The following is a 25,732-nucleotide window of genomic DNA, read 5'->3' on the forward strand; positions in this document are numbered from 1 at the left end:
ACAGAAAGGTTTTGCCCCAATGATTGGCTTCGCTGATTCGGGAAAGCTGCACGCACATTTCTGCTTGGCCGTAATAAGTACTCGAGTGCACGTTGAGGGCGTGGACCCTAACTCAGGTAGTTCGAACAATGAGTAGGTAACCTGATTATGATGTGAGCACCCTGCTTGGTTTAATTGCTTTTGCCAGCGATCGCGGTTGCTTAACAACCCATCTGGCTGCCGAGTTATCTTTGGTCCGGGGGCTTCAGGGTCTGTGGTGGTAGCAGATTTGAGTACGCACCTCGTGAGCCCGGCACATGTGTCGATACCGCAACAATATTGATATAACTTCAAAAACCCGGCACGTCAAAAACAAGACAATGGATGCCATTCACGACATTCTTCTCTAGCCAGATCTTTGTGCCCAGTGTCAGTTTACCATACCTGTGCAATGAATGAAGCAGATGAGGAACCGTGCTGATGACTACGTAGTGGCTTCCAATTAACCGATCAAACAAACACCATGTGTTGCACTCTATTGGCTACTGTTACAATTATTCTTTGGGACCAATTGTCCCAGGAGCACTATTCCAGATCAAACCTGAACAAGATAAGTCAAGACAAGGTACTTCCATGCACATAATTTCAACACAAGCAATTGAGCAAGAAATGAGATGAGAATGGTGGTTTTGAGAATTCAAATGGGGGAATGGTGGGAAGGATGGCAGTTGGGGAATTTATATGGGAAAATGGTGGGAGAATTCAAAGGGAGGCAAAGCAAAGCATATTCAACTACAAGGGCACTCGGTAGAGCGCATACCTCCGCCACGTAATGCCTGATCCACGAGAACATATCGGGCCCAATACATTTTTGAAATATCATGCTGTATATCGTTTTTGGCTCTATGTTTAAATGGTGAAGATCACTTTAAAAATTAAACAATTATCGTATCCAGATCCGGATTCGGATCTTCACCAAAATCAAATAAAGTCGTTGTGGTCACACACTCAACCTGCCCACCAAGTTGCACCAGAATCCGTCCACAACATTCTGAGATATCGTGATATATATTCATTAGTTTAGCCATATCTCTCAATGGTGAATAATTACTTTAAAAAATGATCGGATCCAGATCCGGATCTGGATCTTCACCAAAATTGAATCAATTCTTCCTTGTCAGATACCCAATGTGTTCAAGTTTCATCCAAATCCATCCACAATGGTTTGAGATATCCTGCACACAGACTGACAAACAAGAAAAAGACCGTGCAGAGCACAATACTTGCAAAATCCACCCCCCTCTCCAAAGGTTGCCATGGTTACTTTAAATTGTCAATTTCATTAAGATTAAAATTGACAATCTTAATCAAAGCTCAGGTCAATCGGATTAAAATTAATTATTTTTCAGATTGAAATTGATGATTTTAGAAGTTTTACCTTGAGTTGACCTTTGACCTCATTTAGTTCGTTTCCAAATTCAGTGAAGGACGATGCAAATGGTCTTCAACTTTCAAGTTAAGAGGATGTAAATTGACGATTTTTCAGTTGAAAATTGATGATATTAGAAGTTTTACCTTGAGTTGACCTTTGACCTTTTGATCTCAAAAATAGTTGGTTTCCCAATTCAGTGACACAATATGCAAATCTTTTTTAAAATTACAAGTCAATCGGATGAAAAATAACGATTTCAGAAATTGGACCTCAAGATAACCTTTAACCCTTGACCTCAAAATCAAAAGGCTTCTCAGTTGAGACTACCTCTACAACTTGATGATGTTTCATGATGATCAGTTTAGAATTGTGGCCTGTAGGCGATAGACAGGCAAACAAACAGACAGCCAGATAGACAAACAAAATCGACTGACCAATATACTTCTTGCACTCAAGAATACGCGTCTTAACAGAGAGGGTACATGCCATCAGACTGTGGCTACCTCATTTTCTTGGGGCGCGGCTGTGCCGCCAATGCAGTGCCCCCCCCCACACACAAAATTTTCCCCCACCCCGTTACCAAGAAGCTGGTACTCATTTTGCCAACCTCAGAAGGATGACAAGCTGAGTCAACCCACCTTGTGTTAATTCAATGAGAGACAGGGGCTCAAACTCAAGACCCTAAGATCTTAAGACAGCCATCTTAACCATGAAGCCAACACCAGGCTTTGTGAATTCGAAGACTGTGATAGCATCATAGGGGAGCAGAAAGTGTTACATCGTCCACCGTTTTGACGTGGGAATGCTCATGTGCTTTCATGAGTGGAAGGAAGGTGAGAGTGAAGGTGGGGAGCTTTGGAAGGGGGAGGTTGAGGACTTTCGGTGGGGGAAGGGTTGGAGGATTGAGTGAGGGGAGGGGATCGATGCTTCAGGGTGAGGAGGCGAAGGGTGAGGACTTGGGGTTAGGTGATGGGAGTAGATTTGGGAGGGGGAGACTGAGGCTTTTTACCTCCACCACCGAAGGTGAAGGAGGTTATGTTTTCACCTCTATCCGTGTTTGTTTGTTGCAAAATCGAAGATTTCTGAACTATATTGATCAGTCGATTTTGTTGTTCTGTTCATCAATCACCTGCAGGTCACAATTTTAAGCCGATCTTCATGAAACTTCAGCACATGGAAGAGTTTGACAAAAGCAAGAAGCCCATTGTTTGAGGTCAAAAGGTCAACATAGGACAAAGTTCAACAACTTTATCAAATTTCTAAAATCCTCAATTTTTCATCAAGATGGACGAGAAATTTGAACAGGATTTTCATATCAGCTTAATGAATCCAACCACCAATGATTGTTCAAGTCAAATTTGTTTTTTGGATTTGGCAAGTATCGTGCTGTGAACGGCCTCTATTTCTTGTTTGTTTGTTTGTTTGTTTGTGTGTTTGTGTGTTTGTTTGTTGGATATCTCCAAAAGTTGTGATGGATTTGGATGAAACTTGGTGGACAGGTTGGATGTGTGACAAGGGTGAAGTTATGAGATTTTGGTAAAGATCCAAATCCGGTGACTGCAATTTTTTAAGTGATTCTTCATCATTGAGAGACGAAACCAATAACGATAGATAGCACGATATTTCAAAAACTTATTGGGCCCAATATGTTCGACTGGATCAGGCATTGCACGGCGGAGGTATGTGCTCCACCAAGTGCCCTTCCATTTTGTTGACGAATTGGTGTGTGTGTGTGTGTGTGTGTGTGTGTGTGTGTGTGTGTGTGTGTGTGTGTGTGTGTGTGTGTGTGTGTGTGTCTGTGTGTGTGTGTGTGTGCGTGTGTGTGTGTGAGACCACCATCTCACACACACAATCACTCCATTGTTAATGTGCTAGTTATTCTTAAATGAGCGTTGTATGGGAGCTGGATGGTAGATGAGGTTCACAGGCTAAGAATTATGCGTTGACAGATATTATGACACAAATGGACAGATTTTGCAGGATGAAGGCAGAAATCACAATGAAAATAATTGACACCTCATAGGAGTCCATTCCCTCTGTGGGCCCAGTCTCATGCCCACACAGGCAGGGTACAGGGTGCATACCCGTTGAGGCAGAAGCATGGTTATCAGCAGAGGAAGGTTTGGCCCCAAGGAGCAATCCCAGCAAAGACAAAATGTCACTAAAGAGGAACTGATATCTCCCCTCCCCTCCTATTATCTCTTGCCCCATGCATGGCCACTGAGGCAGTCGACCCAATCACAGCGACATCATCGTATAAATGACCCTCTCATTGTAACATCGTATAAACGACCCTCTCGAGGACCCTCTCACTCTGCCTCACTTGGCCCTTGCTGGTTCAGTCATGTCAGACAACGTGCTTAATCTTACTCGCCTCTTCCGCTAACATCGTCGTTAAAATGTGTACTTGAACAGGAAAACATGATCTCAACACAAAGCCCTTGTTGCATGTCAAAATGATCAAATCACACTCTTCACTATGTCTCTCTGAAAGGACCCTTTGGAACCCCCCCTCCGCCCTCCATCCACTTTCTGAACAATCTTCTGGAAGAAGTCCTTACTTTCAAGTTTCTGGGTCTCACTATCTGCCATGATCTTTCCTGAGAAATCCACATTTCCAACCTGGCCTCCAAAGCAAGTCGCCGACTGGGAATCCTCTATCGTGCAAACAAACAAACTTCCTCGACCCACCTGAGCTCCTGACCACATACAAAGCTTTCGTCCGCAGCCTGATGGAGTGCTGCTCTCCCGACTGGGCTGGTGCTCCTGCCTCCCACCTTTCACGACTTCACGCTGTGGAAACCAAGGCATTTCGGATCATTGGCATCTCCTGCGATGATGCTGAGTCTTTGGGTCTCTCACTCTCACCGTAGGCAGGTCGGTGGTCTTCCTGTCTTCTACCGTCTCCTCTCCAGTCTCACCCCCCCGCCCCCGCTGCACTGTCTGCGATTTGTCCCCCCCACCATATTTCTGAAGGGTGCTCAAGGTCCGCCAACAACCCCCTTCTGGTAAATCTACCAAAATCACGAATCACGACTCACCTTCACTCCTTCATTCCTCTTTTTTTCCGCCTTTGGAATAAACTCCCTCACGCTGTTCAATCCCATTCTTCCCTCTTGGCCTTCAAAACAGCTGTTCACCAGCACCTCTTATCATCCCCCATCCAAATCCTCGATCTTTTCTACCCACGTTAATCTACCCCAAACCCACCTCCTTCAAATTCCCTGCATTCCTTCCTGAAAGTCCCTGTAATGTCCATCTTGTATTCCCCATGTTACCCGCCCCATCCCTCTCCCTTCCACATATCTCCTTATGTCTCTTTTCCCCACTGTTTCGTCGTTCCCACTCCCGCCCCTCTTGTGTCATGTCCCCCTTGGTAGGCGTTGTGTGTTAGCTCTCATACGAGCCTCGACAAGGGATACAACAAAAAAAACATCTACATCGATGTACATGGACCATGCTCGTGCCTTCCGTTTTAATAGCTATACCTTACATCACACACAACACAGCCCCCTCCGCCTTGATATGAGATTCCTGACAAGATCAACCTGAGAGGTAGGCTTTGGCACTTAAAAATTCACATGCTAAATATATTACCCACGAGCAAATACCACCTGTAAAGAGAAGGGGCAGAGAGATGGGGGGCAGGAGGTGGGGAGAGGGATAGAGAGACAGAGAGGGTTTGGGGTCAGAGAGGGTAGGTTAGGGGATGGAGGGGTGGGGGCGGGAGAGGAGTGTGCAGAAGGAAAGAGAGAGACAAGTGGGAGACAGGAAACAAGACCAAGGCTTACCTTGCCGTGTTTAACCCCCTGGGGATCTTTGACTGGTCAAGGGTTAAACATGACCATCACCGCCGCGCCTCAACACAAAGTGCCATTTCCTGTGTGTTTTGTATTTTACTGCGATGGCCCCACTTCACACAGGGGCGACAAAGGTTTCATCGGCTTGAACTGTGTCCTCCTGAACCAGATAGAATGGACAACCGACTGAAGTACAGCACTGACTGCATTCTGCCCTCCTGTACCTCTGATCTCACAGTCATTGTTGCTGTTTCCTTCTGGTCTTGCTTTCTGCTGTTGAGTCAAGGCTGACCTGGATGCAGCTTTCGCAAATTGTTTTTGGGCAAGTTCGCTTCTTGTACATTTCCTTCTTTTGGTGGGAGTCATCTTCCTACAAAATAAAGGAGGGAGAAGGGGGCAGGGGGGAAGGGGTGCGAGGGAGCGAGGGAGAGAGGAGCAGAGGGAGAGAGGGGCAGAGGGAGAGAGGGGCAGAGGGAGAGAGGGGCAGAGGGAGAGAGGGGCAGAGGGAGAGAGGGGCAGAGAGAAAATGTGCTTTATGAACGATAAAAACACACACACACACACACACACACACACACACACACACACACACACACACACACACACACACACACACACACACACACACGCAGACACACAGACACACACACCCTTTTGACCTTGAATATGACCAAATTCAGAGAAAGAGGAATGGGTGTTCGCCCATTCCTCTGATTGTCTCAACCCCTTTTTCACACCATTGATGTGTGCATGTGCATCCACATACCTCTTAATATCCTCCTCATGTTTCTCCAGGTTGTCACACCACCTCTCCAGCTCACCGCACATCTCTGCAGCCACCAGTGTCCCGTGCCGTGTCTGTAAGTCCCATTAACATCAGACCTTGTTGCTTCAACACGCATGTTCAAGCTTACATGATCGAGCAGTGTCCGTAGGTGAGTGAGAGTGAGTGAGTCTATAAATACTTCATTCATTATGGCTTGAACTAAACACACGATTTTGATGAAACTTGACCACAACCTTCATCACCGATGACCACAACCGATGAAAAGGCCTGAGAGAACCGGTGCATAACTGCTTGTTGAGGCATGGGTTTCAACCGCTCCATTCATCAGCTTCATTGTGTCCGATGATATCCTCACCAACTTCTCCTGAAACTCACATCGTATACGTCACCAACATAAATATGATTCTTCATCTTTTTATTATCTAAAAGTGAGGTTGAGGCTCAGCTAAAAGCAACGATTCTGTGCAACATGTCAAACATTATAAGATCGCTCATACACGAAAACATTTTGATGGATGTAATTCCTGTTGATCAGGGGACAATGTATGATGTCAAAGAACTTTGTTTCTGAAGGCACCATTCCACACATGTACAAAAAAGTGTCAGGGCAAAAAGACTGGTCCCCATTCAAATAAAAATGAGGATCATGTGTGCATCATATGATTGAAGCTTTTTTTATTCCATGAGGGATAAAGTCTTGAAGATATAAAGTGAACGTCTGAATTTGGGGTTTTCCATTTGTTGTGAACAAAATTGTCATTTGTGGATAAAGTGAATCTTGAACCGGACGAGATCATTACAAAAGAGCTGGTGCCATGCACTGTTACACAAGATGTCCTTTTGTGTCACTTACCTCACTGTTCATGTCATTTCAGATCTGAGAATGGTCGCATAGTTCTGTGGATGATTTGGTTCATGTTCTTCTTTTTGGGGATTTTCTCTGCAAAGTGTGAAAACAGGTTACACGTGCACTGAATCGTATAAACTACCTTTGTGTACTTTTTCTCATTCATATACATTTACTTGTGTCAAACGGCACCCGAGTCGGACCGAACAAACCAATCAGCGCTTGTGATCAGTGAGAATCGTGAAATGATGATGTCCTGGGAGGTCTCTGTTCCATCACCTGAAAGCCACCAACATGTGGAAATTGCAGCAAAACAGCGTGCACATATAATGGAGATAACACACACACACACACACACACACGCACGCACACACACACACACACACACACACACACACACACACACACACACACACACACACACACACACACCTCCTGGAATAGTGACCATCATCCCCTGTGCCACACCAGCACTTGCTGATCAACAGAAGGTGCCTCTGCCATATCTACTCCACTCATTACCAGGTTACAAGATCTTTAAGTTGCAGATGGCAGGATAGATCTCAAAATAAAATAAAAATTACCCCCGTGTGGTGGTGACGGTCATCTCTGTAATGTTTTTTTTACGATCATAATCGATGAACCGTTGCCAGATATCTCCTAAAATGACAGATGAGATAGGTTTTGAAAATGGCCACTTTCACAAATTTCTGGACCTTGACCCTGACTTCGAATCTGGGAAAAATATGTCGTTGGGCATCACTCATCGACCTCAACCCACATACCAAATTTCATCAAGATCGGAAGTAAAAAGTTTTCTTTGTACCTGGAGGTTTTTTCCACCATCTTCCAGGTTACGTGGCAGCCAAACGGGACGGATATTCAAAAATCTGTCCGGTTAGATACACGATAATATTTTTTACTATCATAATCAATAAACAGTTGCTGAATATCATGTAGAATGGCAGACGAGATAGGTTTTGAAAATGGCGATTTTTATAACTTACGTGACCTCGTGACCTTGACCCTGACCTTGAACCCGGACAGAAGTTATATCGTTGTGCAACACTCATCGACCTCTACCCACATACTTAGTTTCATCAAGATCGGAAAGAAAAATTGTTGACGGACGGACGGACATCTGGTCCGGCTTCATTGGGTCATCTCGGTAGAGATGACCTAAAAAGGCGTCCTGACTTGGTTGCTGTCTGTAGGAACCCCTCCTCGCCCTAAAAACAAAACAAAACAGCTGCTACACTACGAACCACAGCATCAGTCAACCTTCATAGCTTTAGATACGAGAAGTTCCAAACCTGCAACAAATAGTTCCAAACCCTCTGCTGTTTCCAAAAAAAAATCATCTATTTCTGCTCCTCGAACCATTCCTCACCATGTACTCCTTGATAATCACCTATTTCATGTGTTTCTCTCTGGTGTGCTTCCAAATCTGATTTACACACAACTCCCTTCTTAAACTCCAAGGAACCAAAATGATTTCAGAAAAAAAATGACAATGGCTTCAGCACGATGCATTGTCACTACAAACGAAGGCAAAACGAAAACGATGCAAACGAAGATGAGTACAGAAAGGGAGCATCCCCACCATTTAGTTACAATTCCCATGATTGCCAAGAGAAGAGAGTGAAAGTATAAAATGTGCTTCACATGCAGGTTCCACCATAAAGCCCACGGCCGTTTCAAAGGGGACGTTCAGTCGCTTGTCTGCATCTGCAACCATTCACTTGTGGATATGATCGTGCTCTTCGTACAGGGTAGGCCATTGTTTGCTCATACATATACCCTTTCCAAATTCCAGTTTGCTGCCGTACACTAACTACGAAGAGTTTGATTTGTTTGCATCTCGTCTGCCATTCGGAGGGATGGGTATACAGGTGATGAAAAAGATGCACCACTCAGTTTATAAAGTACAACCGCGTGGATAACCAGACGGGACCTTTTGCACAATCGCAAAGCAACAAACACATGATATCTACCAGGAAACGACCAATCACCTGGCAAGCATCCAAAATTCATCACCTGTCTTTTCATGTTCTTGTCAGTACTCTGCTCTCCACTCGAACTTTCATCATTTTCCCGTTTTCGCTTTTCTTTCCGACTGTTCTCTGTCATTTCAATTTTGAGACCATTGCTTGGAACGTTGACTTGCCCACTTCTCTTTGGTGATTGCTCTGTTGTGAGGTTCACAAGAATTAGTTGATGTTTTAAACAGCGGAATGACAGCCAAGACAGAGCATCAATCGGTACCTTTGTATTTACGAAGACGTTTGCTTGGTGTTTCATCCACATCCACACTTAAAAAGTCATGTGAACGTTTCCTCGGCCCATGAGTCTCCTTGTTCATCCATGGATGCTCCAAGATCTCCTGCAAAGCAAAATAATTTGGTTTATCCAGATCCGTAAAATTGCATGATCACCTTTCGACTCCATCTCATTTGATGATCAAGAACCACTTACTCCACAAAAAGTGAACTTTTGCAGTCCTGGTTGAACCATCGTTCATTAAAATCAAACATACAAAGCAGAAGCAGCCAAATGATCACACACCTTCATTGAAATCCTCTTGGTTGGATCCATGCAGAGCATGGCTTTCAAAAGCGCAGTGCACTGGTGTCCAACAGAAGTGGGAGGATCATATTCGTAGGGATAATTGATTGATGCCAGTTCCTGTAAAGAGATCGATCTGTTAATTCACCAATTCATTAACCGCTGTCCAAATCCACAGTTGGTGGAGCAATTAAGGTTAATTCACACACGAACCCACAGGATGCCAGTCCATGGCATATATCTTTGCTCTATCCTCTAAATGCTGAGCGTCCAACGAGGAATCAACATGTACCATTTTTAGTGTTTGCTATGAAACGACCAGGTTCACAATTTGTCTCGCCACCTTGCAGACCCTGAGTGGATAATCCAATTTTTACATTTTACATTCTAAATTTATACCAAGGATAAAACAACATGCAGTGAACAAATTGTACAATGCTGCTGCTTTCTCCATTGCAATGGTGACGTGCTCCCGTAAAATCATCGTTTCTTCACAGTTACTGTTCTTTCATTGTAACGATTTTACTTACTTGGGCTGATGTTAAATCTGATGAGGATACTCGTAACTATGAATTACCATGACAGAGACATTCCCTTTGATCATCATGATGAAGATCATCGCGATGATTCGGACCATTGTGAGGAGGGAGAGAACACTCACCTCCATGATCTGCCACTGGAATGGGAAAGATCCCTGCATCACAGCATGCATGAGAATCCCAAGAGCCCACACGTCGACCGCAGGACCATTGTAGCCCTCGTCTCTGTACATCTCCGGAGCCATATATTCAGGTGTTCCACATCTTTCAAACAGGAGTGTGCCAGGTGTAAACACACGTGATAGCCCGAAGTCGGTGACCTTAAGGGTACCGAGGTCATCGTACATGATGTTCTCGAGCTGGTGGGAGGGGAAAGCAGACGAAGATAAGATCAAAGTGTGGAAGATATAAAGTTTGTATTTTCAGAAAGGAATCTTTTATACCTGCTTCACTCAACTCGTATCACCATTCCTTTACAAAGCGCACTCTTTATTTTCTCTTTATCACATGAAATGTAATCACAAAAAAAAGTCATATCACCTGAACTGTAAATAAACACACCACAAGATCACATGGTTTGAGGACATTGAGTGAGACAAATACAACACTGAATGTTTTAACAAGAGTTACTTATTGCATGTACATTATCAACTCAAAACACAAAAATGTCTGACAGGGGAAAACTGATATCTCCACGTATGAGATCAATTGGACCATCATGCCTGTGGCATATCAATCCCCCCCCACCCCCCACCACTGTAACATAATCAAGCAATGCATGAGCCCAACTTGGGGAAGTGGGGGGGGGAGGGGAGGCCATGCAATTTAGTGAAGGTTATGTTAATACAGACAACATGTTGATGCTTTACAACACCCACAACCCACAACAGCAAAATATGATAGATTTTACATCATCTCTGACACCAAATCTGAACCTCTGCTCGTTCTCATGGGTATTGATGTTTGGAAATGGAGGTCGACACCAGTGTCACTGTTTCCCTTGTCAGCTGAGCTGCTTTCACCAACCTGTGCAGTGAACCTGACCGATCTGAACTGCACCAGGTGTCCTTTCCGCTCTCGACCGACACGGCTGAGCAGATCAAACCATGTGGAACTTGTGATATTACCTTCTGTTATGGCAATCTTTATAGGTCTTGCCCTTAATGGGATGCAAGACGATCGCAATGCCACTGCGTGTGTGTGTGTGTGTGTGTGTGTGTGTGTGTGTGTGTGTGTGTGTGTGTGTGTGTGTGTGTGTGTGTGTGTGTGTGTGTGTGTGTGTGTGTGTTTGTGTGTGCGTGTGTGCGTGTGCGTATGCGTTTCCGCATCTCTATATTTTCACTTGAAAATGTTTTTCTCTGTAACCGCCTGTCTGATCGATGCAAAACTTCAAACATCGGGGAGAGACTCCTGGTGGAGAATATTGTTGTTGCGAACTCTGACGTCATAGGTCACATGGTATGGCAGCCCCATTGGATTAAAGGGAAAAAAAACTCCACATCATTTTCTTCGAAAGCACTCAAGGAAAAAAAACTTGAAACTTAACATATTGTCTCAACTCCCCATGGGGCACATTGGATGATGACGATGACGTCATCAGTGAAGTGGTATTCCGGCAATAATTGAATAAATTGAAATCCTTATCCAAAAATGGTTTTCTCTGAAACGACTTGTCCAATCGATGTGAAACTTTAAACATGGGAGAGACTCCCCATGGAGAATATTTTATTGCTAACTATGATGTCATAGGTCACACGGTATGGCAGCCATGTTTGGTAAAAGGAATAAATTTGGACAATTTTCTCCAAAACTGCTCAACAAAGAAAATTGAAACTTGACACATGTCATCTCCCCATGCGATATGCAGTGTGTGGTGGAAAATAACTCAATTTCCACAAGTTGGATCAGCATACCAAGGGAGAATGTTTAATTTCGTAGATACGGAGGAAGAACATTGAATGCTTGACTTGTGTTGTTTTGTGTGTTTTGTGGAATAAAGTGTTTTACAGTGGCCGGATTGCAAATCCTGGCACCGACCTCCAAGAAAGGTCCCCAACTGGAAGAGGATGTCCACAGACACAGTTGGGCACCAGATATGGATGGCCGTTGGCTTACAAAGATCTCTGAAGGGTGAGTCACACTGTCATATCAATACCATTCACACATCCACATACAATGACAGAAACCTCTCCAAATCCTGGTCTTTAACTGATATCCTTCTCCGACTGCATGATCATCATGTTTTGTGTGGATTCATTTTACCTTTATGTCTCCGTGTGTAACGTTCCTGCTGTGCATGACGTTGAATGCAGAAGCCGCCTGGAAAGAAAGGACTGACTTAATGGGTGGTTACACAAATAGGAGTTTCCAAAAAAATCTTATTTTTTTTAAATATCCCGTTTTTAAACCACACGATAAACATCACAAATAACGAATTCCATCAACATCGGCTCAGCTCACCTGACGAATTAGGGGTCGCGCCTGCTCCTCAGTCATGAGTGTACCTTTACCATTCATATAATGAAGCAGATCACCTGTGCAGATAATCCAACAGATACCATGAGTGATTGAAACCTTTCAGTGAAATCTACACATTCGCCAACAATCACCTGTAGCACTCGGGATTTTGGAGGAACACCGATGAGAGAGAAGAGTTTGTTGAGTGAAAAAGAGGGAAGAGTGGTTTGGGGGAATGGGTTGGATGGTCACACTCACTCTCCATGCTGAAATCACCAAAACAAAGACATGATTTATTTTTCAACATTGTGGCTTTACTTCTCAAAGGCCGTACAAGCTGTTACAAGTGACCACCACTTTCATGGCTCCTGATACTTGTCTCCCTGGCTCCGTGATGAAGTAAACCACTTTCCAATAAATGGGGAACTTCATTATTTTATTAATGTGTAAAATTATTACCCTCGTCAGTTCAAAAAATCTTCTTCTCTGAAGTGGCTGAACAGATTGAGGCAAAACTTTACACGTCTTACCGTCTCTCCATGAGGAACAAAACGTTCACACACCTGACAGCATCGGTCACATGGTTTGGCAGCGATATTGGATTTACCCTGAAACCTATAAAAATCTTCTTCTCCAGAACAGCTGGACAAATCGAGGGGAAACTTCACACAAATGTTCCCTCAAACCATGTGTATACGAGTTTGTTAAGGCATAATTGATCAGTCACATGGTTTGGCAGCCATATTGGATTGAAGGGAAATACTAAACAATGTTTTCTCTGGAACCGCTTAATCAATCGATGTGAAACTTCAGATTTATGATCTGGTAGTGATAGAGAATAAATGTTTTAAATTTCAACTTGATCGGACACGTGTTCTGGCAGCCGGAATTATTTTTTTATTTAATTTTGATATGAGTTTAAAAATAAATAAATAATAAATCTCACTTGGCTGTGCCTGAGGGGAGAGAAGTAGCAGCTGAAATGTGAATCCTCTCCAGGTTCCTCTTGATGACCTCATCTTTGCTTTTTCCTTGTTCGGATTCCTTCTGATTACTCCAATGCAGGACCATTCCTGTTTGGTCTTCCACTTGATTTGAATTAAATGTATTTTTATCCCATTCCAAATTCAATTGAATGATAATAAACGTCATGGGTCAGGGTCAGGTATCCGATCAAAGCGGGACGTCTTGGTACCCAGTCATCATTGCCAGCAGTTATAAAGTGACAGTTGTCGTTATTAATTATGTAACACACAATTACATACACCACACAAAACACACCACACAAAACGACACAAAATACACCACACAAAACAACACAAACACCACACAAAACAAGTTCTGGAGAGGTCCAGCAATATCTGATTACTCTTTTTCTTGTTTGTTTTCCAGGACATTCCTCTAAATTTCCCCATTGAAATTTCACCTGGAATCACATCATCATTAGTCCTGGCGCTGGGAGGGGGGGGGAGTTCGTGTCCATCAATCTTCTGCGGCGTTACCTTGGATTTTCTTGTTCTGGAAACCAAGACCTTCAAGAAAAGTTTGGGTAACACTTCCAAACCAAGTACGTTTTCTCTGCAGCCCCGGCCAAACATTTACGGTTTCGCCCGTAGTTATCCAAATTGACGATATCGGAGTTCCTGGGAAAACGTCATAATCCCGCACACGGAAATGGTTTATTTTGCTCTGGTTTGATTTTTGGAGTGCATTTAACCAATTTCTATTGCGATTTGTTACACTAAATGCACAAAATATCCAGAAATTGCCATAATTTAGATAATTGTTGATGACATCACTACTGGTTTCAACAATACCATATTATATCGGGTACTATTACCAGATATCGCTTCAAATGCCACCAATAAATATTATAACAACCTTGCAAGGTTATTTGCAATCACTTTCTAAAGGAATTTAGGAATACAAACATGAGGAATTCATCTATAACTGTTAGTTTCGTATGAGTCGTAGCTTTAAACATGCTACATCACCCCCTAATGTTTGTGGATTAAGCTGGTTGACAATATTCATCTCTTTCAATAAATTACAATGACTGGTTGAGCTCTGATCTGATTATAGGCATATATGCAACAGCTTGCTGGTATTATACATTGAGAAAAACATTAACATGTTTATAAATGACAATTTATTCAAAACGTTCATGAATGTCACTTCTAATATGAAACATACTCGAAATTGCAGGAGTTACCATCATTATTTAAATATACCGAGAAATCCGCAGTTGTAGAATCATACAATCATCTAAAACAGTTGTTGAAACCAAGCAAAGTACGACAAAGATCATGTATTGAAATCTGATGATTAGATGCAAGTCAATGTAATGACAAAACTTGGTATCATATGCGAGCACAGTTCTCACAAGAGAGCAAGAAAGGAAAACATTTCTATCATCGCCTAATCAGTCCCACAAATTACAATTTGATAAAAGGAGTAGTGATAAACAGGTAATAACCATAATTTACCGAATAATTCCATTTCAAACAAAATGGGGAATTTCAATGTTCAGCAATTTCAACAAATGAATTTTACTGAGTGATAATGAATCGTACCCGGTAGTTACTAAAATTGTATAGCCATAAATGGTAGACTAATTTCTTCATATAAATGGGAATTATAATTCTCGACAATCTCAAGCAGTGCTTTTATGCTACAAGTTAGCCTATATGAACAAACAATGGGATTTTGCAGGCATTGCGTGAGGTTTTCATGCAGCGACAGAACTTCCCACACTTAACCCCAGACATCCGGCATGAACATGTTGATTTGGCACACTTTTGGCAAGTCCAGGAGACAGACCAGCAGAAATCAAGATTTTTTCCAAGAACTTACATGCATGAGGTGACCCTGATCATACACATATCCATAATCTTCAGGCTTCACAGACTCTGTTTCATGATCCAGATGGTTCTCCAGGGCGTGCATGATGGTATAAGCGGAATAAAACGCACGCTGAATGTGAGGATGTCGGCCCTGACAAGTCGGTGGTAGGTTGTACAGACAGCTGTTTTTGCTGCAGTGAAAGATCTCTGCTCTGAGGGTGACGAAATCGTCAGCGTCGCTTCCTCTTCTCAGCACTTTCACCAGATATCGTTCAGCATTGCGAGCTACGGCAGCCGATCGGAATGGGGATGTGGCAAAATGCTTGAGGAATCTCTTGGGATCCGCCTTTAGTGCAGCCTTCTTGGTACCAACTTTGCTGGTGATGTCGCATCCTGTAAGGCTGTAAAGAGCTGGCAGGACTGCACATAAATGTTGACCCAGGTTCTGGAAAAGTGTATGAAGTGGCACATATCGAGTTGTATCCCCCAGACCAGCTCGAACCCATAACTCCTCCAGGTTGTGTTGCAGAGACACTTGCATGTGATACAACAGAGCAACAATGACGTCGGTGTCATTGGAGATGACAACACACACGCTGTATCTGGAGTCCAGAGCATCAAGAATATGGATAAGGATGCGAAGATCAGCTTCCTCAAATGTTGAATGGAGATGATCTAAAACAGTCTCTGTGCCCTCATGAACCTTGATGCAATGAACGTCCTCGTCTTCTCTCGTCACTTGGCCGACCACAGTGGGGTAACGTCGAACAACTCGAGACGCATTTTCACGAAGATGAGAATAGATCAGCTTTTCTAGTTGAATCTTGTTACCATTTGAAGGCCAAAGGTTGCCATCTCTTTCGGCAGAGGTGTCCCTGGCTCGACGCAGCTGAGCTTGATTGGTGCAGTGTCAGTCCGCCTTATTCTCTCACCGTCCTTAATTGAGCCGTCTTCAGAGTACATATCGAAAACATAGTCACATTGCCCAAACTCATGGTATACATCTGTAAATGATGAAAAGGCCGTAACTAATTCTTGAAAAGTTGCCAGTCTGGTTCATCGAACTTTGCGAACATTAGCCGTAACGTCAATCATGAAGTTTGAGTTTCTCTGATGCTTGTATCAGTCGTTGTCAGGTTTTAGGAAAGTCTGCAATTCTTTGAGAAGTTGGCTTTTATCAGGCTTGGTCATCAGTCCCTCCTCGTCAAAAAGGAGTGGGGAGGGTACAAATGGTAAAGTAGTAAAGTTTCTGAAGTGAGTCCACGGTCACGGGCGATCTCGAAGTTTTTGTCAGCTCTGTTGTGCTCCTTGATTGTCTTTTTGAGAGTCTTCTGTGGCGGACGACGGATCGTTTTCATGGATTTGGGAGAAGAACGATGGATTACTGGACTCAGTCTGGTAGGTTTGTCGATAAATCGCTCTTGCCTAAACATGATATATTTCGCCTTTCCCTTTGAGATGCAGTTCATCATGTCCTCGCGAATATCATCTGTCATAATCTCTCTGGTGACAAAATTGTGAAGAAGGGCTGTGTTGGTCGATGACAGGGGAGAGCCTTTCTCTTCAACATATTGTATCATGGCCTGGACGTGAGATTCGTTGCGAGTTGTGATGGTCTGTGAGGACTCTTGGTGATTTGAGGACTCGTGAGTGTTCTCCCTCACACCGGCATACTCATGGTGGAGATTTTTGACTGCCATCATCTCATGATAAATGAGGTCCCATTGCGCCACATACTCCTTTTGCTTTGCATGTCCGATAACCCCGTCACTGCACTTCCATAAGTTGATGCTCTGCTCCAGCTTCTGATCTCCACCAACTGCTGTGAAGCGGCCAGGTTTGTCCTTGATTGAGAACTTCCCTTTTGAGAAGTTCTCGAAGACTGATGGCGCAGTTTGAGGAAGCAGTGGCATATCCTCCAAGTAGACCGAGGACCAGCGTCGGTAATTGAATGAATCAAAGGAAGCAAACAGGTAGAGAGACCGCTGCACAGCGTCAATATGGAGCTCCCATGACCCCTCATGATCAGCTCGCAAGAGATCTCGCACCACACCCATCATGTTGAGGAATTGAGCCCAGTATCAAAAGTTTTCATTGCTGGATGATTGGCTTTGGATAAATAGATCAAGGTCAGTGGATAGATTGGTAGCAGTGGTCGCAAATTCTGTCATATATTTCTGAGCATCGCTGATATTCTTCTTGGTGAAAGTTGACTTTAGCTTTGCGAGGATAACAAGCTCTGATGCATATGGTAAGATGCCCTTCTCTGCAAAGAATTCATTATTGAGAAGACGTTGGAATGATTCAGCCAGTAATTGGATGCCTTGAAGGGAGCGGCTGTCATGACCTCCATTGAGAATCGAGTTCTGAATGACAGTGGGACCGAAGACACCTGCCTCCAGCACAATGTTGCCAGCTCCACTTATTGGACCAAAACTACGACTCCTCTGAAAATAAACTGTTGTAGATAAATTCCTCCCGTTTTCATCCAAATTGTTTGTGTATAAAACACTTGCAAGGTTGTTTTGAATCTCATTGGGTCCATTTGAAACGATAGTTAGGTAATAGCACTGTCTGGAAACTGAGGTATGTTTCAACCCGAATGTGATTGCATTGAAAAAATTGGCTAAAATATCCCAATTTATTGTTATTGTAATGAATTTAGGGTAACAAATCACAATAGAAATTCGTTAATTGCACTCGAAAAATCAAACCAGAGCAAAATAAACCGTGTGTGTGTGTGTCTGTGTGTCTGTGTCTGTGTCTGTGTCTGTGTCTGTGTCTGTGTCTGTGTCTGTGTCTGTGTCTGTGTCTGTGTCTGTCTGTGTCTGTGTCTGTGTCTGTGTCTGTGTCTGTGTCTGTGTGTCTGTGTGTGTCTGTGTGTGTCTGTGTGTGTCTGTGTGTGTCTGTGTGTGTCTGTGTGTGTCTGTGTGTGTCTGTGTGTGTCTGTGTGTGTGTGGACATTGGGACCATACTCTGTGCAGAGCATTGGTGCTGCTGAAGCATTCTCAAGAAACAAAAGGTTTTTAATCTCCTTTTCTTTTATATCAGACATTGTGCAGTCATTATAACTTTCCTCCAAAACGATAACAAAATACTTCCTCAATTGAGTTGAATTGTACAAGCAGCATAGAATTAAATATTTATTTGTTTATCACATTTGATGGAATGTTGTAGAAAACAACAGGTTGATGGGTGATAAGATTGTGTGGGAAACAAGAACATCACTCATGACAGGATGGCATCACAAGCTCCTCTCAACGGAATGCCGTGATGTCATCCAGCATGGCAAGCCTGGTGTTGCCTTAACCGTTAGGGTGGCTGGCTTAAAATCTCAGGGCCTTGAGTTCAAGCCCCTGTCTCTTCATCATTGAATTAACCCCAGGCAGGTTGACTCAGTGTGCCATCCTTCTGAAGTCGGCAAAATCGGTAACGGGGTGGCATTGCTCAGCCGTGCTCTCAGAAAATGATGCAGCCAAGCAGCCAGAGGCTGTGCACGAATAAATAAATAATCCAGCATGGCAAACACTTTGAGAAAAGTGTGCTTTCAGCCAGACGAACCGGAATAGAAGATGGAAGTAAATTGAGATGCCATAATCAGAATTGTAAGACATTGTTATTGATGCCGATGAAGTTTGGTGACCATCCATGAAGGAGTAAGAGAGGAGATGGGAAACAAAAACAGATATCGTGGTGTTATTTATATCGATGTACATTGTGGAATATGCTTGAACAAGCTTCATCAGACCTGGCACTTCCCAAAAGGTTCACTCATTCCATGAATGACACGGTAAAGCCATGCAGTGAAAAGCCACATATAATCCACAGTGAATTAGGAACAGACATCACACCTGAAGAACAGAAGAACGATAAAGAAACATACCTCCATGTGCAAGTTCCATCACCATGTACATCATTTCCTCCGTCTTGTTAACATCAAACATTCGAACTGGGTGGGGATGGCAGAGTGCAGCATAAAGTAAACTATATCATGAATAAAATGCACAATTACAAAATTGATATTACATTGAAAACATCAGTCAAGTGAACGGTAACTTTGTGATGAGAACCATAAGTTATGGTGAGGCCTTCAAATGCCCCTCTCTCCCCCATCCCCTTTTCCTGTGAATGATGTGGCTGATCTGCTGAGATACTCAGCGTTAAGTTCCACATAAAACATGTTCTGGACATTCCTTGAGATGGGAAAGCAGTTTGCATTGGGACAACTCGTGCACCTTGGTATTGAAATGTCCTGCTGTGGATCTATTGGATGCAGAGTGACTATATCTTAAGACCCATGAGATCATGAATTATCATGGTCTTATAATGATCACGTGACCCTGAGTCCTTGGAACACCTGTGCAGAGCCATTATCATTATCATGAGAACATGGACCCTTTAACACCCCCAGTGCAGAGCAACTGTCCTGAGACCCCTGAGAGGTGTGTACAATCCAACGTGGCCGACTTTTTAGAAAGAACCTCAGGGTCTACAACCCAGAAAGGTCCTCAGGGTGGGTCCGCAGGACCTGTAACCAGACTATTTGGGGCAACGGTTAAAGTGTCCACTCTGAGTGTGGGAGGTCGGTGGTCGAAACCCGTCCGAGTCATACCAAATATTTTAACAATGGTACATGCTGCTTGCTTGCTTTGCATTCAGCACTTAAAAGGACAGAGCATGGATAAACAGCCATTGGTTGGCAATGCTAGTGGTCTTCAACATCCTTCGGCTCATGCGAGCAGACAGGACACCCGGCATAATATGTATCCGAGGGGAGGAGAACTTCATGGTGCAGCACCCTGCCTACGAAGCATCTATCGTACAGTATATAATCATGTCGGGAATCGAACCCAGACGAGGTAGATCCAATGTAAGTGAACAGCTTCTGCAGCATTCCGTAATCCTATTACTTTTTGAGAAAAGAGGTTGCTGAACCATGGATAGAAGTAGACTCGTCAGTTGAGCCATTTTTGATGAAATACACGAACAAATGAACACAAACCCCAAAAGTTTTAATCCATATTTTCTGCAATCATTTCATGAAAAAAACATTTCAAAGACCACTGCTTATGAAGTCCACTTGTCAGTGAACACCGGTGATGATACATGAAGAACATCATCAAAATGATGATTACAATTTGTTCATTGGAATGAAACCCTCACTTACTGATGTTTGGATGATTTAATGAAGACATGATTGAGGCTTCATTTGAAAACTGCAAAAGAGAGAGGGAGAGAGAGAAAGAGAGAGCAATGTTTGTAATAAAGTTACATCATGTGAAATTGAATGAACTCATCTGACAGCCCATGCCCTCGTGTGTAGGCATCCCTCAAGTTTCATGCACCGTGTACACACAAAGATGATGGAATGACTCGATGAGGTATCAGACCAAATACAATGGGACAGTTTGCTTTGTGGAATGGACTCTTGATCCAACTTTGTGTGAGAAACCAGCAATCCTGTTTTTTAAACACACAATTTATCGACTATATGACCACAACTACAACTTCCTCAATTATTCCCACCTCATTGCTGGGTCGGCAAGGGGAAGTTTTTGGACCAAGTCTTTCTCGAACCGGATGGCGAAGCCTGACGTTCAGCAAAAGGTGAGAGGAGTTTGTAATTTGTTCAGGATGCCGGTGATAATTTGTCTCCTCTTTAAGAAAAACACTGAGGGGTCATTAATGTCCACAAACAAGTCGTGCTCACAGATGGGACAGCCAGCGTCACGTCCTTCCGATGGACCGTGCACACATTGATGCCTTACCCTGCATGTGAAGCACCAGGATGACAGTTTTTGGTTGGAGCGGGATTCAAACCCAAGGGAAACAGATGAGAGGTGAGTGCACAAACCTCTGGAGGCAAGGCTGTCAGGCCAGTCCCCACAACTGAGATATGAACCCCGTGAGAACATGACATGGAACCGTTTAATCCCCTTTGAATATGGAACATGAGAAGAGTTTTTCTAAATACCGTTCGTTGCCAGAAATATTTATATTTGTATGATACCGAAGAAGAAGATGACATTTTAATTAGTGCCATGAACACGAGATCAGTTTTGTGAATACATTTGTTTTCCACCTGCAGGGAGGTGCAAATTTTCATATCAGATTCTGCAACCGGTCCAGACGGCATCAGCACATGTGTCCTAAAAACCTGCTCCTCTGCTCTTACTCATCCTCTCTCTGTTCTATTCACCCTCTCATTTGCTCAAGGTCATCTCCCATCTGCTTGGAAATCAGCAAACATTACCGCTCCTGCATAAAAAAGGTACAAAAACAGATCCCTGCAACTTCAGATCAATCAGCCTTCTCCCAATCATCAGTAAGGTTATGGAATCCATCATCGCTTCAGACATTAAATCCTTCCTCTTCTCCAATGGCCTGATTTCCGATCATCAATTTGGTTTCAGACCAGGTCACTCTACCCTGGATATGCTGCTTCTGCTCTCCCAACAATGGATGGAGATCCTCAATGCCAGATGTGAAATCGGAGTCGTATCCCGAGACATATCGCGTGCTTTTGACATGGTCTGGCACCCTGCTCTGCTCACCAAACTCTCTTCCTATGGTGTCCAAGGCCATCTCCACTCATGGCTCGCAGGATTCCTCCCTCCTGTCACAGCTAAAGTGTGGCCCTAAGTGAAGTTCTTCCATCCCCTCTTCCTGTCCAGGCTGGAGTTCCTCAAGGCAGCGTTCTGGGTCCTGTTCTTTTTCGTGTTTTCATCAACGATCTCTCCAACTCTCTGGAAAATCCTCTTTATCTTTTTGCTGATGAGTCCACCCTCTGCCGTACCATCTGTCATCCTTCAGACCGGCAAGCAGGAGCTTCTTCGCTCACTGCAGATCTGGGTAAAATCACAAACTGGTCCAACACGTGGAACATGTCTTTCAATCCTGAAAAATCTCACACTCTCACGACGTCTCTCTGAAAGGATCGTTTGAAACCCCTCCACTCCCCCCCCCCGCCCCCGCCATCTATTTTCTCAACAATCTTCTGGAAGAAATCCTTTCATTCAAGCTTCTGGGTCTCACTATCTGCCATTATCTTTTCGGGGAAAGCCACATTTCCACGCTGGCCTCCAAAGCCAGTCGACGACTGAGAATCCTAAATCGTGCAAAGTCCTTCCTCGGTCAATCTGAGCTCCTGACCAGAGACAAAACTTTCATCCGCAGCCTGATGGAGTACTGCTCTCCCCTCTGGGCTGGTGCTCCCGTCTCTCACCTTTCTCGGCTTCACGATGTGCAAACCAAGACATTTAGAGTCATTGGTATCTCCTGCGATGAGGCTGAGTCTTTGGGCCTCTCACTCTCTCACTGCAGGCAGGTCGGTGGTCTTTTTGTCTTCCACAGTCTCCTCTTCTCTCTCACCCCGCCTGCTCTCTCTGCGATATGTCCTCCCCCACCCCCCCCCCATATTTCCGCAGGGCAATCAAGGTCCACTCGCAATCCACTTCTGGTAAAACTACCAAAATCACGAATCACTGCCCACCTTCACCCTTTCATTCCTCTTTTTACCGACTTTGGAATAAACTCCCACACTCTCTTCAATCCCATTCTTTCCTCTCGACCTTCAAAACAGCTGGTTCACCACCACCTCTTATCATCCCCCATCCAAATCCTCGATCTTTTCTACCCACGTTCATCCACCCCAAACCCACCTCCTTCAAATTCCCTGCTTTCTTTCCTAAAAGTCCCTGTAATGTCCATCTGCTCTTCTCATGTTCCCCACCCCATCCCTCTCCCTTCCATAGATCTCCTAATGTCTCTGTTCCCCACTATTTTTGTTCTTCCTTCTCTCCCCCCCCCCCCGCATCTTGTCTCCCCCCCCCCCTTGTTGTGTGTTGTGTGTTCGTTCTCATATGAGCCTCGACAAGGTATACAAAAAAAAAGAAGAAAATCATGAACGTAGGTTAAGGATAAAGTCACATGATACTGTGATGTACACTCTAACCCAGTTCATCATGAAATACTCACATTGATCCAGTCACCATTGTGGGAAACCTTCACAGCAAACTAGAAGAGACAGACAAGTAAAAGTTTGTCATCAATAGGTACGGAGCTTTGAGGGATATTATTTACAACAATTGACTCCTCACAAGTATCGTGCACATCTTGCAAAATCACAAAAACATGGTGACTTATGAATCGATGGTAACAGTCAAGCATGGCATCAGCCTCTATTAATAAAAGGTTCAGGGAAGTTTATCAACAGGAGACGAGTTTGTAAATACACGAAGGTTTAACAAAAAAAAATCCCGGTGAAGTTTACAACATTTACATTCATTTGAATGCATTTCACAGTCTGTACGAATTTATGGGATGGACTTGATGGGAAAGTGTTAACCTCATTATACACCCCCCCACCCAAACCCCCCACAATGTTGAATGGAAAGGACATGGTCAGGGTGTGCGAGCAGCAAATTTGATTGCTCATGATGATGTAAGATTCTGTAATATTTTGTCCAAGTACGGTTCAATGGAATGCCTTTATAAATGCTAAAAAGGTAATTTGTGTTATTCAGAAAAAAAAAATTAAGACATTTCCCACCATTGATGCAGCATCTTTTACAACACCTTGTTTAATACATTACATTTGTTCTTCGTGTCTGTTGTTTGTGTCCTTTTTGACGTCCTTGAAAACACTACGTTTCCTGTTTGGAATGATTTTTAATTCTGTTTGACTGCCAGACAGGCAAAGAATAAAAATGAAATTGCTCATTGAGCAAGGAATTGCCGGAATAACTTTGTCATATCTCCGTGATCTCTGGAAATCAATTTGGACCTTTTTAGTCGATAGTGCTTCTGTTTAACGAGTTATAGCACTTAGTTTGGTCATGATCGTAACTTGGAAGTCAATCGGACTTGAAATGGCGTCTTTATCGCAATTTGAAAGTTTTGACCCGACCCCTCTGACATTCGACCCCCGACCGCTAAGAAGGGTGTTGGTGTGACACCCAAATGAGAGATAAGGTTGGATGCAGTGTTGGAGGATGCACATTTTGGATTTGGTTTGAAGTCGATACGTCCATTTTAGCAGACGTTATTGCGAAAATAAGAATTTAGTTTTTTTGGTGACCTTGACCTTTGACCTCGATTCACCAAAAACGACAAGTGTCTAAGTTGGACCATTGGCAACGTCTGTACCCAGTTTGGTGATGATCGCTGAAACGGTGTGGCTGCTACAGGGTAAACAAATACACAAACAGACAGACACACAGAATTACACACACAACCGACCAACATAATTGCCGAAATCGGAAGGATTCCGGAAATTAATGAAGTGGTTTAGTTTATCATTTATAATATGAAATAGGGAAAGCCAAGAAACAAATGAAACCCTTTAGAATTACCCTTTATAATTACCCTTTATAATAACCCTTTAGAATTACCATTTATAATAACCCTTGAGAATTACCTTTTGAATAACCCTTTAGAATAACCCTTTATTATAACCGTTTGGAATTACCCTTTATAATTACCCTCCAGAATAACACTTCAGAATAACCCTTTGGAATTACTACTTATAATAACCCTTTATAATTGCCTTTTAGAATAACCCTTCAGAATAACCCTTTAGAATGACCCTTGAGAATTACCATTTATAATTACCCTTGAGAATAACCCTTCAGAGTAACCCTTTAGAATAACCCTTTATAATAACCCTTTATAATAACCCTTTCTAATTACCCTTTGGAATCACCCTTCAGAATTACCCTTCAGAATAATCCTTTATAATAGCCCTTGAGAATTACCCTTTATAATTAGACATGGAAAGCTTCTTCTTGTTCGTTTTTGACGGATGGCTGAATGGACAGAAGGAAGGACAGAGTGGAATATTGAAGGAGTTTCACCGTTTAAACTGGATGTCCCTCGTGTGTGCGCATGTGTGATTGGGATGATTTCAAAGCCAAAGGAAGTTTTGCAAAACTGCAGGTTCGTGTTCTCGTAGACATGTTAATTGCACAAAATAGGGTGTTGACTTCAAATCATGATGCAAAGGTCCCCTTTGGCATGGAAGTTCCTTAGCGTCATAGAAACAAATTTATCCACAAAGAAACAAAAGACACACGTCATATCTCAAAATACAAGATTAGCGCCGTCGACCATTTTGGAAAACATGGCGCAGTCATAGCTCATTAACCGTTTGTCATCGAAACTATTATGATACATGTTTTCTAACTAACTTGAGGTCGCTGAATTCATTTCCAGCATCAGCTATGCATTTCAGATGCATTTAAAGGTGAAATCCAAAAAATAATACAAATTATAACAAATTTTATTGTTTTTCACATACAGAAAATTTGAGGTAATTACATTATCCATCGCACAATGTCGTAATTACATAAGTTCTTCCTCTTCTCCTCTCTTGTCCTGCTACATCCTGCCAGTGTGGGCGCACGAACCTTGACATCTGCAGAGAAGCATACAGCGCTGTCTCTGCACGCAGCACTTACAAGGAGCTTTACATTCAGTCTTACAC

At 43.2% G+C, this 25,732-nt stretch overlaps 2 protein-coding genes and 1 pseudogene across 6 annotated transcripts in view; all 3 read right to left on the bottom strand.

Annotated features, from left to right (window-relative positions):
• Positions 1–4,949: 4,949 nt before the first annotated feature.
• Positions 4,950–25,732, bottom strand: part of LOC147034440 (serine/threonine-protein kinase MARK2-like) — a 61,110-nt gene continuing 40,327 nt past the window's right edge. For 3 of the 5 annotated variants that reach the window (XM_085883405.1, XM_085883397.1, XM_085883424.1), the window contains 9 exons: positions 23,227–23,265; positions 20,417–20,465; positions 19,133–19,198; positions 12,410–12,483; positions 12,212–12,268; positions 10,072–10,308; positions 9,411–9,530; positions 9,111–9,228; positions 7,858–9,034 (listed from right to left, as the gene is read on the bottom strand). In XM_085883405.1, coding sequence (XP_085739531.1) covers positions 8,676–9,034; positions 9,111–9,228; positions 9,411–9,530; positions 10,072–10,308; positions 12,212–12,268; positions 12,410–12,483; positions 19,133–19,198; positions 20,417–20,465; positions 23,227–23,265 — 1,119 coding nt within the window. In that variant the 3' untranslated portion in view covers positions 7,858–8,675. Of the gene's footprint in view, positions 5,582–5,977; positions 6,070–6,851; positions 6,939–7,857; positions 9,035–9,110; positions 9,229–9,410; positions 9,531–10,071; positions 10,309–12,211; positions 12,269–12,409; positions 12,484–19,132; positions 19,199–20,416; positions 20,466–23,226; positions 23,266–25,732 lie in introns of those variants that run through there. The other 2 variants (XM_085883413.1, XM_085883434.1) reach the window with 2 other exon arrangements.
• Positions 7,823–25,732, bottom strand: part of LOC147034441 (serine/threonine-protein kinase MARK1-like) — a 79,984-nt gene continuing 62,074 nt past the window's right edge. The window contains exon 11 of the transcript XR_015058734.1: positions 7,823–7,922. The gene's annotated coding sequence lies outside the window, so the exon portion shown is untranslated. The remainder of the gene's footprint in view (positions 7,923–25,732) is intronic.
• LOC147034442 (uncharacterized) lies at positions 15,078–19,066 on the bottom strand (annotated as a pseudogene).

The sequence above is a fragment of the Eptatretus burgeri genome, chromosome 1, assembly GCF_056783735.1.
Source record: "Eptatretus burgeri isolate ZD-2024b chromosome 1, Ebu_testis_v1, whole genome shotgun sequence".
NCBI lineage: Eukaryota > Metazoa > Chordata > Myxini > Myxiniformes > Myxinidae > Eptatretus > Eptatretus burgeri.